This window comes from Rhinichthys klamathensis, unplaced genomic scaffold (genome assembly GCF_029890125.1).
Source record: "Rhinichthys klamathensis goyatoka isolate OS25496 unplaced genomic scaffold, OSU_Roscu_1.1 h1tg000111l_1, whole genome shotgun sequence".
Lineage (NCBI taxonomy): Eukaryota > Metazoa > Chordata > Actinopteri > Cypriniformes > Leuciscidae > Rhinichthys > Rhinichthys klamathensis.
The window spans coordinates 2,196,233-2,209,520 of record NW_026606649.1 but is presented as its reverse complement, the minus strand read 5'-3'; the positions used below and the strand labels follow the sequence as shown (position 1 = coordinate 2,209,520).

Below are 13,288 nucleotides of genomic sequence, written 5' to 3'. Positions count from 1 at the left end.
GGAAAACATAGGCTATTTCGTTACAGAATACATGCCCAAAAATGTAATTTGTAACGTATTCCGTTACATTACTCAATCTGAGGGATTACGTCCGCATTGAATTGCCTTTTATAAATGTAAGAATGCGGCAATCTTATCTTGCTTACTAAACAGGCCTATTCTGGTGGGTGCGGTGGTGACGCGTGTAACATGTAGGGTGGCACTGCCAATAAAGCACCTTAAAGCTGTCACAAAGAACCGGCAAAAGATTATGAATATGTAAAATATAGCAAGGAGATATTTTAATTGTTTATTAATAAACAAGTGTATTCTTTGTCAGTGTGTCGGCTGAAAACATGAAGTTGACGATGCTGACTCGCGATCTTCGCAGTGAACGCGCCAGGATTACATAAGCAGAGAGCAGTCTGTAGTCTTTTTTCTTTCGTTTTGAATTGTTCGTTTAAAAGTAGACATGTCTGTGAGAGAGGCTAACTTATAGTTTGTAGATTGAGTAATGTAACGGAATACGTTACAAATTACATTTTTGGGCATGTATTCTGTAACGAAATAGAACACTGCCTACAGCTGAGGAAAATGAGCGGTGAACAGGTGTGTTTCTGTCTTACTTTATCTAATTAACCTTATTGAGGTTTTCTTTTGCAAAATGTTTATTACAGACAAAAATCCATATTACCGCTAGTAGCACTTCACTCTCTCTAGGATAGGGGAATCTAAGCTGAAAGCTCTATCATATGTTGCTTTAAAAAAAAAAATCTACATAAGACGCGTGTGAAATTACTAAATTAGTGATTATGTAGGCTACACTGAACGAATCTATTTCTTTCGTTCTCCATAAATTAATGAGAACATTTAATTTAATTGAAAGGAGGGTTTCATTTGTCTGTCCAAAATAATAATTTGGGCAATACGTCACAGGGAAGTTAAGAAACAATTGTATATTGTTTGTTTTGTTCATTCATTATTTTATTACATTAACAGTTACGCTGACTGAATTCCAACTAAATTAATGAATAAGTGGGACCCTTTCAATTAAATGAAATGTTCTCATTAATTTATAGAGAACGAAAGAAATAGACTCATTCAGTAAATGAAACGTTTTTACAAAAATGTAAAAAGCAACATGATGGCAGAGCTTTCAGTTTATAGATTCCCTTATCCTAGAGTGGAGTGCTACTAAGTGCTAATGTGGATTTCTGTCTATATAATAAACATTTACCAAAACCTCAATGAGGTAAATTATAGATAAAGTAAGACAGAAACACACCTGTTCACCGCTCATTTTCCCATGGGCAAAGGCAAGCACGTGTTTCACATCAGTGTTTCTCCCGAGAGACTAGCGCGAAATTGATCCCCTATCTTAGCGCCATCTACTGTTCTAGAAGAGGAAGTTGCTCAACTGCATTTGTGAGAAAATCTGCCTGGACGCGGAAAAATAGTGCCAAAAGTCACGTGACAGTTTTTCGTACTTGTAGAATTTTGTTTTGTACTTGTAGAATTTTGTTTTGTACTTGAAGGTTTTTGTTTTGTACTTGTAGAATTTTGTTTTGTACATGAAGGTTTTTGTTTCGTACTTGTACAATTTTGTTTTGTACTTGAAAGATTTTAGTTTGTACTTGGATGATATTTTTGTCATTGAAGAAATACGTTTCTATGTATATGTAAAACATACTGTATTTGTTTGATAGGTACGTTTTTTATTTGCAGAACAATATGCATTAGTTTGTGAGTGATGTTTTGTATTTACAAACCACATTGAGTTTGTTTGTGAATCATTGGGTGTGAGTAAAACACGTTTTGTGTGTGTGTGAGGTTTTGGCACATAATTCGCTCCATACATTAAATGCATTTTGTGCCAAAGCAATCATCCACAGTTTAGCTCACATAGACGGATGTTGTGATCTGTGTGGCTCACATAGACAGATATTGTGATCACTGTGAAATGTGTCAATGTATTTGTTTGGAATAATCATTTATTTAATTTCATTGTAAATATTCTGCTAAGATTTTATATTTAAATATAATTCCTGCAGAAATGCACAAAGTTTGCAATTTTTGATTGAATCAGAAAAATGATGAACAAGTATGATTTCTAGAGAGAGAAATCGCACATCATAAGCAAACTTAAGATGCTGCGGAGACATTACACATCACATCCTGATGTCACGTCTTTACGGTATCTTTACAGGATGTGTGTGAACACACACACTGATTCCAGAAAATCCCTGGTAGTGTGAATGAACAAAAATCAATCTTTCCCGGGACACATTATCAGTGTATTTTCCGGAATCTCTGTGTGAAAGGGGCTTATGTGAGCTAAACTGTGGATCATTTATTATTGCTTTGGCAAAAAAATGCATTCAATGACATCTTTCAATTTTCATGAATCATTTTGTCACTTAAACACAAACACCAACAGAACTTTATGTTCTATACAGGCCAATGTGGACATGTTTACATTCTCTAATCAAAACTGTTAAACTTTTGTTCAAAACCTAACACAAAACAAAATGAATAAGATAAAACAATTGCAATATTTCTACAGTAATATCATATTGAAATATTTTCTGAATCTAAAAAATAAAAATACTAAAAAAAATTAAATTTAACTAAACACCTACGCAAGTGTTAGTGTTAGTCTCAGTTTCATCACTTAGGAATAAGTAATGTAAATATTAGGGGTGGAACGGTACACAGAAGTCACGGTTCGGTTCATACCTCGGTTCAGACATCACGGTTCGGTACGATTTCGGTACAATGGAGGGAAAAGCAAAACAAAAATGCAGAAGGCATTGTATTTTTTAAATAAGTTTATTAATAAAGGCATAGAACCAGTTTATTTGTAGTGCACTGACAATAGTTTTATATAATTAGTAGTGCTGGGCAAGTTAACGCGTTATTATCGCTTTAACGCATTTATTAATTAATGCCGACAAATTTTTTATCGCGCGTTAACGCAGAGGTTTTTTTTTTTTTTTTTTTGAAAGTCCGTTGCTCACTGCCTCTGAATACAAATAGGCCTACAGTCAAACCATGATCACAGGAGGGGTGGGATGTTGGTCAGCCAGCAAATAACCCACCCAAACAAGCAGTGGAGAGGCTTTGGCAGGTTCTCTCAGGTGAACAGAAAGGGAGACAGCGCTCCGCGAGTGAATGACAGGCGCTCTATGGATAGTAACCATGGCACCGGCTTCTGTGCGCTACGCAGCTGCGCCTTTTTAACTTAAATTAAAATTATACATAACTTTACCTGATAGGCCTGCGTTTAGTTTAGCGGGGATGCTCTGCCATGTGAATTCCCTCCTGTTGATGTCCTGATAACTATTAAGATTCTGGAAACTCACAAACAGCGAGCCGAGGATCAGTCTCTCTTCCAATGATTTGTGCTGCGCGTCGTGTACAAAAAAGTTAGACAATTCAACTTCGGCAACGCGCGGGCGCGTGCGTGTGCGTGAGGCGAGCATGACTGCAACAGTTTCACAGGAACGCACCCGCTTGTCGCTGCACCTGTGCTCGACCACTTCACCTCACTCTAGGCTGATTTATACTTCTGCGTCGGACTTACGCCGGAGCCTCTACGCTATAGACAACGCGTTGGTTTTCATTTATATTATATCTGCGTCGTTGTCCGCGTTGACGCGCAATTACACATGGGGGAGAGTGTGAAACCCGGGGAGCGGTTCTAGCAATCACAGCGCTTGCGGTACGCGTAGAATTGACGTTACATTTCTGGAGAGATGCACGTCAGGGTACGCGCGCTACACAGCTACGGCGTGAGTTCGATGCAGAAGTATAAATTGGGCTTTACCTCTGTTTAATGTAATCTTACGTGGGAAACCATGGCATGCCATGACCAAACCTAAGCTGCTATCAGAGAAGTAACGTTGGTCGACTTATATCTGTAGTAGTGATCATGACCCTTTGACTACATAGACTGTTTCTGCTGCTCCCTGATACAAGATACCTGTTCAGAAAAAAAAAGAAAAGAAAACTGGACTCGTTTTAACAAGCTAGATAAAAGGTAATGCCCTGGCAGTGGCAAATAGCTTTGTTTAAATATTTGATTTGATTACATTAATGTTTAAGTTGAGATTTACAAGAAATATTTTATTGATACTGTGTAAAGGGAATACTGCTGGTGTAAAAGCACCTTATTTGTTTAAAGTTTTTGCAAACCACATGTTATTGCACTTTTGTAGCAGTACATTTAAATCAAAAGTGCGCAATACACTACTAGAATTCATTATTCAATTTTGCGCGTAACAATGCGATTAATCGCAAGAAAATCATGCGATTAATCGCGATTAAATTTTTTAATCGTTGCCCAGCACTAATAATTAGTTTATTAATTAAATTAATAAAAAGACAAAAAGACCTTGCGATATGTTTGGCAATTGTACCTGAATTAATTTAAAATTAATTAGCTATATTTCAGATCAATATATTTGTTTTCCTTAATTTTAATTAACATTATTAATTAACAATGTAACATTATTCTCATCTGAATTATAAAGAATTGATTTCTGTATAAAATAATACTACCATTAAAAACACATTCGATTTTCTTTTTTAATCAATGTAGAATGTGTAAGATTAGTGCTCCGAGGACAAGAAATGAAAACCAATGCAATATGATGAATGTCCAAAAGATGGGACCCACAGACTGTTTTGAAATGGAGTTGGAGAAATGAGAAATATGTTTTGCTTTTAAAACTGTGTGTGTGTGTGTGTGTGTGTGTGTGTGATTTTGGTTGGGTGACAGTTGTAGGTTACAGTTTGACAAGAGTTTACAGTGTGACAAAAGCACAATGTTGTGTTTTAATGCGAGTGTACACAAATATAAGAAAACACTTTGCAGGTTTAATGATCTGTATGAACAAATTGACGGAGTATGTTTTTTATGTTTCCACTGTTCGATCGCGCCCACATCTCTCTCTCTCTCTCTCTCTCTCTCTCTCTCTCTCACACAGTTCGATCGCGCCCGCGCATCTCTCTCTCGCGCACTCGCGCGCACACACACACACACACACACTCCAGCATTGCAATCTTGTCATTATAAACAGTTGCACCGTTGATATTTTAGAGTGTCACTCCTTCATTGCTGTGCATTTTTTTTCTGCACAGTGGCTGATTTGTAGTTTGTACCACCAAAAGTTTCTCTGACTTTTCGTATTTTTTCATATTTCCCATTAATTTCCTATGGCTGTCATTTTTGACTGCGAAGGAGCCAAGTGCGACTGTTTTTTTTTTACGACCCTTAACATATCCAAATCATGTCCATGATTTTTTTTTTTCTGTTCACATAGCTAATACAACAAAAGTCACCAACTGTCATCCCATTCCGATAAAGCAAAAATAATTCAATAATTCAAAACGTAAAAGTTTTCGGTCATTTTTGACCGAAGAGGACCAGAGGGTTGATAAAGTCTGTATGTTGCCCTGTGGCCTGTATACAGTTAGCCTAGTCCCACCAGACTCTCGTACATTTCATTTGTACAGAGAGTCTGGCCTCGCTCCATTGACAAGCGTTAACTTCCTTGTAGGCGGGTACTCTGTTGAAGTTTAAAACTATTGGATCTGGAGCCACTCTGGATCTGCCATAACCAATCGCTAACGTTTGGTCGTGACGTATGACGACTCAAACTAGCGCACGACATCAACGTCATCGTTCTCAGCCACTCGCTCTGTTCGCTGATTGAACCGGTAAAAAAATTATCGGAGAAAACCCAAGAATATACCGCAAGCCCAGACGTAGTACTGAAGGAAAATGAAAATTGAGCGGAAGTACGTAGGAGGGCGGAGCCAGGCTAGTATGCAGTAGCCAATACCAGAGCCATAGAGAGAAAGAGTTGCGACATTCTTTGATGTCGCCGCGAGGGCTGTCACGTGGTTCATGTAAGCCCCAATAGTTCCAAAACATACGCTGGCTGTCATGTTCTTCTATGGGACAGACAGCAGCGATTGCATTATTGAACGGTAAATATAAAATAAAACACACACCCAAGTACTTTTTCAGCTGTTACTGAATTATTGCATTTTGTTAATGTCAGTTTTGCATTTGGAGAGGCAGGGTGACAACGAAATACTGTATATTACTTAGATAAGTTTTAGGCTTTTTTTGGAGGGAAAAGCTTAGTGTTCATGTTCGCATGGGTAGTAGCACTGGCTTTAGTGGCTTTCATCTGATGATGGACGTCTCATGATATTTATTTTAGCACAACTGGGCTGTATTAGGCTATTGATTCCCGTGATCTTACTTATAAATTCCGATTCAGCCATTAGCCTACCTTCGTGATCACACAAAGAGGTCTGCAGTGGCGGTCCGTTCAGAATTCCATTTCCAACCAACATAAAATATAAATAATTACGCTGTGCATGTACAGATGAATGATTTAGGAGGGAAATAGACTGCTCCCATATAACGTAGAAAGCAACGACTATATTTGCAGCAATGTTCGGTAAATATTAACTTCATAAAATGAAACCGGAGAGATAGTTAATGAGTGAATTAACTATGTTCCTAAATACGATCCATAACATGTATGTTTTTAACATACGATCCATAACTGTTAACGGGATTAATTTCAGTATGGCTAATGTACCCCTTCATCCTACCCTAATCATAGACTAAACCATTCATCAGAAAACACACACAAATACATGTATACGATGTACTGTGTACAGCACACATGTATTTAAATCACACATAACTAACCCTAACCCATACACATAATATATTGTGTATATATATATACTATATATATATATATATATATATATATGCATGTATGTATGTATGTATGTATGTATATATATACACATAACCCTAACCCATTTAAATAAATGAATATAGAATTTTGTTTTATTTTATCACTTCAGGATACACGAACCGAAATTCACAACGCTGAATTTCGGAACATAATACAGAACTTCACGAGTTTACATGTTAATGAAATCTGATGTAATATTATAATGCGTATTTGGCTTGCTGTCCAGGGGGAGGGCTCCGAGCTCAGAATTCGGCCCGACCCCAGAGTACTCCCCTCATAACCTTAGAGATCATAGGTAACTATGAGCGGACCCAGCCGAATGTGGGGTGAAGGGGTGGTGGTGGGATGCTGAGAAATTAGTCATGAGACAGGAGGTAAGGGAAGGCTTTATTTATACTGGCTTCTTCTTGTGCTGATTGAATGATTACCTGAACATGCTCCTCCCGAACTTTGTTTACATAAAACTTCATATATTACTGTAAATTACAGCAACTTATTCCCCTTTGCCTTTCAGATGAGGTTACACATTAATATTTTCAAAAGTTAAAAGTATTAGTCCACACTGAAAAAAACAATAAAGTAAAATTTACTTAACTTTTTTTGGCAAGTTTTTGCACGCATATTTTTTAAGTATATTTCACATATGGAATTAAGTAAACATAGAAATATTTAACTGAGCCTTTAAATGTCCTTTGTAAATGCTTTACAAGGCATAAATAGTCCTCACTTTAGATGAGCTCACAAAATAGTTAACTGACCACTAAATGCTTTATAACTACCTGAATTTACTACATTTACTAACACTTATTTGACAACTCTTAAATAACTGGTTTGTAAATAATGCTATACTTCATTTAGAAATGATAAATTGATCATTAATAAAGTATGAAAATACAAATATTAAACACATTATAGATATGCTTATAATTCAAGAATAAAGCATGTATAGCTGTATTTATAAACTGCTTATTAATGTATATTAATGCTTTATAAATGATGAATTAACTGTTTACTAATGCTTAACTAATGATTAGTAGCATGCAGTTATTATAAAGTGTTACCATATCTTTTGCTGTAGTGTCAGAAGGAAATATCAGTTTACATTTCTAAACATTCCTTTTGCCATTAATTGTAATAATCCAGTCGCATTAAGCAGTCTGACAACAGTCAATATGCTCCAGACAGAGATCTGATCTCACCATCACAGAGTCCGTCTGGGATTACATGAAGAAACAGAAAAAACTGAGACAGACAAAATCCAGAAGAATTGCAGCAACTTTTTAAAGACACTTGAAGAAACCTACCTCAAATGTTACCTGAAAAACTAGGCACAAGTGTACCTAGAACAAAAACTGTTTTAAACGCAAAGGGTGGTCTCACCAAATATTGATTTGATTTAGATAATAGAAATTAATTGATAAATAAAATCTATTTATGACATTGTTTTTGAATGCATTTTCACTTTACAGCTTTTTTACACTAGTGCCTAAAACATTTCACAGTACTGTAGCTTTTCAGGTAGGTTTCTCCAAACGTGTTGGACATGTTTCCGCAGGTCTTCTGGATTTTGTCTGTCTCAGTTTCTTCTGTTTCTATCATCACAGACAGATCTGATGATGATGATGATGATATCAGATTTCCATGTGGAGCATACCGGCTGTTGTCAGACTCCTTGTGCATACAAAAATCTCACTGGATTATTACATTTAATGGCAAAAGGAATGTTTGGAAATGTAAACTGAAATTTCCTACTGACACTACAGCAAAAGATATAATTAGAAAGATATAATTAACTGGCTTAAAACCATTTTCATGGAGTTGAAAACACTAACATGCCTAAGACTTTTGAAAGTGACTTATTTTAAAGTATTGTCAATAAATGTTGTTGATATTAATCTAGTCAAAATCCATGTGAAAATAGCTTATATGTAATAAAAGGTTTGGGTCCCCCTCGGTTGAAATCGTGAGAGCAACCCCTAGTGACGACCCTGCAAATGACCTATGCATCATATGCATCATGGGTCCATTGAGGACGAGGCCAAACTATACTGAAATAATTATGATCCATGACACTGGCTCAGATTCTGTGTAAAGAGCAATTCTTTGTGACTGCATATAGCTCTCAATAGGCTATGTGCACGCATAAGTTCCGCATTTGACGCAAGGCTGCTCTTCAGTTTCCGGTTGGGGAGATTTAAAGCGGAGGAAAACCGAGGAAAACGGGATTATGGCAGAGTCTTCAAAATTTACTGTCCTCTCGTCTTTGAAACGAAACTTTAATACGTTTAGATGTAATTTTATATATAGTTATGTTCATTTAATATAATAAACAAAGAAGCATAAACAAAATGAGGGGTGTCTGTTTTGTCTGTTTTTGTGACTAACGTTTCTTTAGTATAGCAATAGAGTATAAAAACCAATATAAATTCTCGGTATAGCATTGGACTCTACGATCGGTGGAAGTAATCCAGCATCCTTAGACCTTCACCGGAAATACCCCCGTGCATAGAGCCCATTTGTAAAAGCTGTTCAGTTTCCACTTTAAGTGAACCTTAGTTCCCAGGACATCCACAAGATGAAAATGCTGATGCTGTAAAAGGAGGGCAGATAAACACATGACAAGATGACTGAAATTAAGTATTTAAAAAAAAATTTAAAACATTCTTATGTGGCAATTAGAAAAATTTCCTTGCACCAATGGCTCTTTAATTGTTTTCCCAGGCACTCAGTCAAGTCGTCAAATGAGGAGAAGGATAAAGTTAAAAAGCCTTTATTGAATGTGGCTTAAGTCATTAAAAAGAACATGAGCCAACATGTTTCGACCAAACAAGTGGTCTTCTTCAGGGCAAAGTAACACAAGATATGAGAATAGCAACAAATTATAAGTTAAGTCCCACATATAATCAGACAGAATACAATTAACCTAATGAGGCCTAATACAATCAATTAACCCAATAAGGCAATCAGGTCTAACAGGATAGGGAAAAATCAACATAATGAGTACCACAACAGGTGAAACTAACAAAGAAACAAAACAACAAAAGTATCTACAAAAACATCTCCCTCAACGTAGGTTATCTGGAGAGGAAAATAAGACAATTAGCCAGATATCATGTGTTGAACATAGACAAAAAACATAAGTATAGGACAAAAACCATATCATAAGAAACATTTAAACTCAATGTCCTCATTCAGACCTGGATATCGGAGCGCATCCAGCTGATGAATCCAAAATGACTCACGCTGGTTGAATTTGCGGATCACCACCTCTATCCAAAGGTTTGACATGCTCCAAGACCTCTATTTTTAGTAGAGAATCGTTCTTATTGTGCATATGTAGGAAGTGTTGGGCCATCTGATAGTCCGGGCTACTGGTACGAATAGCATATTTATGCTCCGCCAAACGATCCTGTAGACGTCTTTTAGTACGGCCTACATAAAACACATTCTTACATGGGCAAGATAAATGATAAATAATAAATGTAGTGTTACAATTTATAAAGTCTTTTATCTTGAATGTTCTATTAGATTTAAAATCCACAAACGTTTTCGAGGGAATGATATTACTACAATGGGGACAATTCATACAACGGTATAGCAATAGACCCAATAGGTCTCTTAAGCCAACTTTCCTTCTTCTCAGGGGGAAGATAACTATGTACCAACTTGTCACAAGGAGTCGGGGCCCTTCTGTAAGAAAACAAAGGCGGTTGAGGAAAGACCTGTTGGAGGGTAGGATCAGAATTGATAATGGCCCAGTTATCCTGAATTATCCTTTTTATCTGTCTAGCTTCCCTACTATATTGTATACTACAAAGAAGGGGTGGGATCGAGTATCTGTCTTACGTGCCTTCTTAATCAAGCTATCAGAACGATACAGGGATTAAGCTCTGGAACGTGCATGAGTGACGATATCTGGTTTGTAGGCTCTTTCAATAAAACGTTCCGACATAATGTCGGCCTGTTTTTCAAAATCAGCATTATCGTCACATATACGGCGTAACCGCTGGAATTGGCCAAAAGGTACATTATCAATGAGATATGGAGGATGAAAGGAGTCAGCCCTAAGGATGGTGTTTCTGGAGGTCTTTTTTCTAAAAATCGTGGTGTGTAACTTCCCTTCTGGATCAATAGAGATGGTTAGGTCTAAAAAATCAATAGTGGTCTTGGAGTATTCTAAAGATAATTTAATATTCCTATTGAAGAAATATCACAATTCTTTAATTGTTTTGTTTGTTTTTGTCTGAAGCCCTTCCTTACCTTGATGAATTTCAAAAGTCTGTTGGTTTCCTTTTTGTGTGTGTACCGTTACAGTTTGTATAATTGTTGCACAATATTTATGATTATTTATCTGAGCCCCTACAGTGATACCAGACTGATTAATTGTGTGTTGTGAATGTTATTATTATGTAGAGTTTTGGAACAACATAAACTGACTAAAGAACAGTGGGAGGACAGGATTCAGACGTGGCATGAGGAACACAGGGGTATGCTCAGGTAATTACCGTTTTCTGGCTTGACACAAATACATGCACAAACAATACAGAGTATACATAACAATAGCTTATAACTCAAAGAGTATGCTCATGTCACTGATGTTTTTAATCCCCAACAACACACAGTGCACTTCACAATGATTAATAGCAGTATTTCTATTCCCAGCATGTAGCAGTTTGTTATTTGTCCATCTGAATGTGTGTTTACAGAGAGGATTCTATGATGGAGTATCTGAAGATCGCTCAGGATCTGGAGATGTATGGAGTGAACTACTTTGAGATCAAAAATAAGAAGGGAACAGAGCTCTGGCTGGGAGTGGATGCTCTTGGTCTCAACATTTACGAACATGAAGACAAGTATGTCTTACACTGAAATAATGCATTTCTTCTAGATGAAGCAGTTCCTGTTATATGGAAAGTTATTGTAGCCATCACGTAAACAAGTGGTTATTATCAGTGGAATTTTCTTTTCATCTTACATCCATATAATGCCTAAAAAAGGAGTTATCACCTTTATTTATATAGTGCTTTATACAATGCCGGTTGTTTCAAAGCAGCTTTACAGTGGTAAGAGGAAAATTATGCATTTCAGCTGTTGTTCAGCTGAAGTCAGTTCAGTGTTGATTCAGATCCGTTGTAAAGATCATCAATTAATTAGTTCACTTAATCTATAAAGCAGTTCTGCGAATATAAAAAAAAATTATGTCAGCGTCCAGCTCAGTTCACTTCTCATACAACAGAATCAATACAGTCAGATCAATAATATTGTTGAGTATTAAGTGTTCCTCAACTGAGCAAGCCAGAGGCGACGGTGGCAAGAAACCCAAACTCCATCATTTGACAGAATGGAGAAAAAAACCTCGGGAGAAACCCGGCTCAGTCCGGGGGCCAGTTCTCCTCTGACCAACGAACAAACATGGTGTGATTATGAATCAGGCTGCATCACAAGTCAGAATTCAGATTGGAATAGGTAGCATCCAGTTCCTTTTGTTTGAGGATTGGATTCATCACACCAGTCTGGTTCTTGTGGTCTTTGCTGAGGATCTGTGCCGTGGCTGTCATGTCGACGAGGCCTTCAAAGGGGATTGTCTAGTACCGGGGTTTTCAAAGTGGGGGCTGCCAGGGGGGCCGCAGCAAGTTGGAAGAAAAAAAACGTAAAAATATTTATATTATTATGAAATAGCATTATCATAATTTGTCGCATAGCCTATCTGAACATTATACTTTTAATGCTAATCTTTTAGAGATGCACCGATTGATCAGCTGGTGACCGGAATTCGCCGATTTTCACGTGATCGGCCATGACAAATGTCAAATGCACTCGGGCGCCGCATGATTAACATCGCGCAATATCAGCATCCCACGTGCACACGGAATGCACATGTAGAAAACCTCGGAATTACGGCCGTTTCAGACCGCAAGCATGAGGGGCGCGTGAGCAGTGCTTTTCGCCATGCATGTTAATCAATCAGTGCATTCACACCGCGAGCAGGAGCGTCGCGTGAGCAGCAGTGAAGCGGGGGTTTCGGCTCCGAGTCTATTTTTGCTGCACTGCTCACGCTCAATTAAAGTGAAAGCACACTTTTGATGGACAAAATAAATATGATTTCACACAAAAAGTGCCTAAAATGCACATCATTTGCATGTCTAGTGTGTTTTAACAAGAACTGGAGTAGGCTATGTCAGAAAAGAAAATGAAGATTCAAAAATATTTATAGAAAATGTACCCATTTATTCTTGTTTTTATTATTCAGTATGGGTAAAAGTATATGGTGTTTTATAATAAAAAAAAAAATATAGAAATAAATATTTGTGTGTGCTGTAAAGTGTCTAGAAAAAATGAAATCGGAATCGGCAGGTCAAACTCAATGAAAAATCGGAATCGGCATAGAAAATTGTAATCGGTGCATCTCTATAATCTTTCTGATTGTCTGGTATCAAACACCATCACATAATCGGATGTTCACCTAGATGTTTTATTTATTCATTTCTACATTTGCTGTAGTATTGTCGATGGGTTCAATA

General features: G+C 37.0%; 1 protein-coding gene across 1 annotated transcript in view; it reads left to right on the top strand.

Moving 5' to 3' along the window:
* Positions 1-13,288, top strand: part of LOC130087734 (radixin) — a 553,959-nt gene that overhangs the window by 187,464 nt on the left and 353,207 nt on the right. The window contains exons 6-7 of the mRNA XM_056254217.1: positions 11,181-11,264; positions 11,474-11,620. Of these exons, the coding sequence (XP_056110192.1) occupies positions 11,181-11,264; positions 11,474-11,620 (231 nt within the window). The remainder of the gene's footprint in view (positions 1-11,180; positions 11,265-11,473; positions 11,621-13,288) is intronic.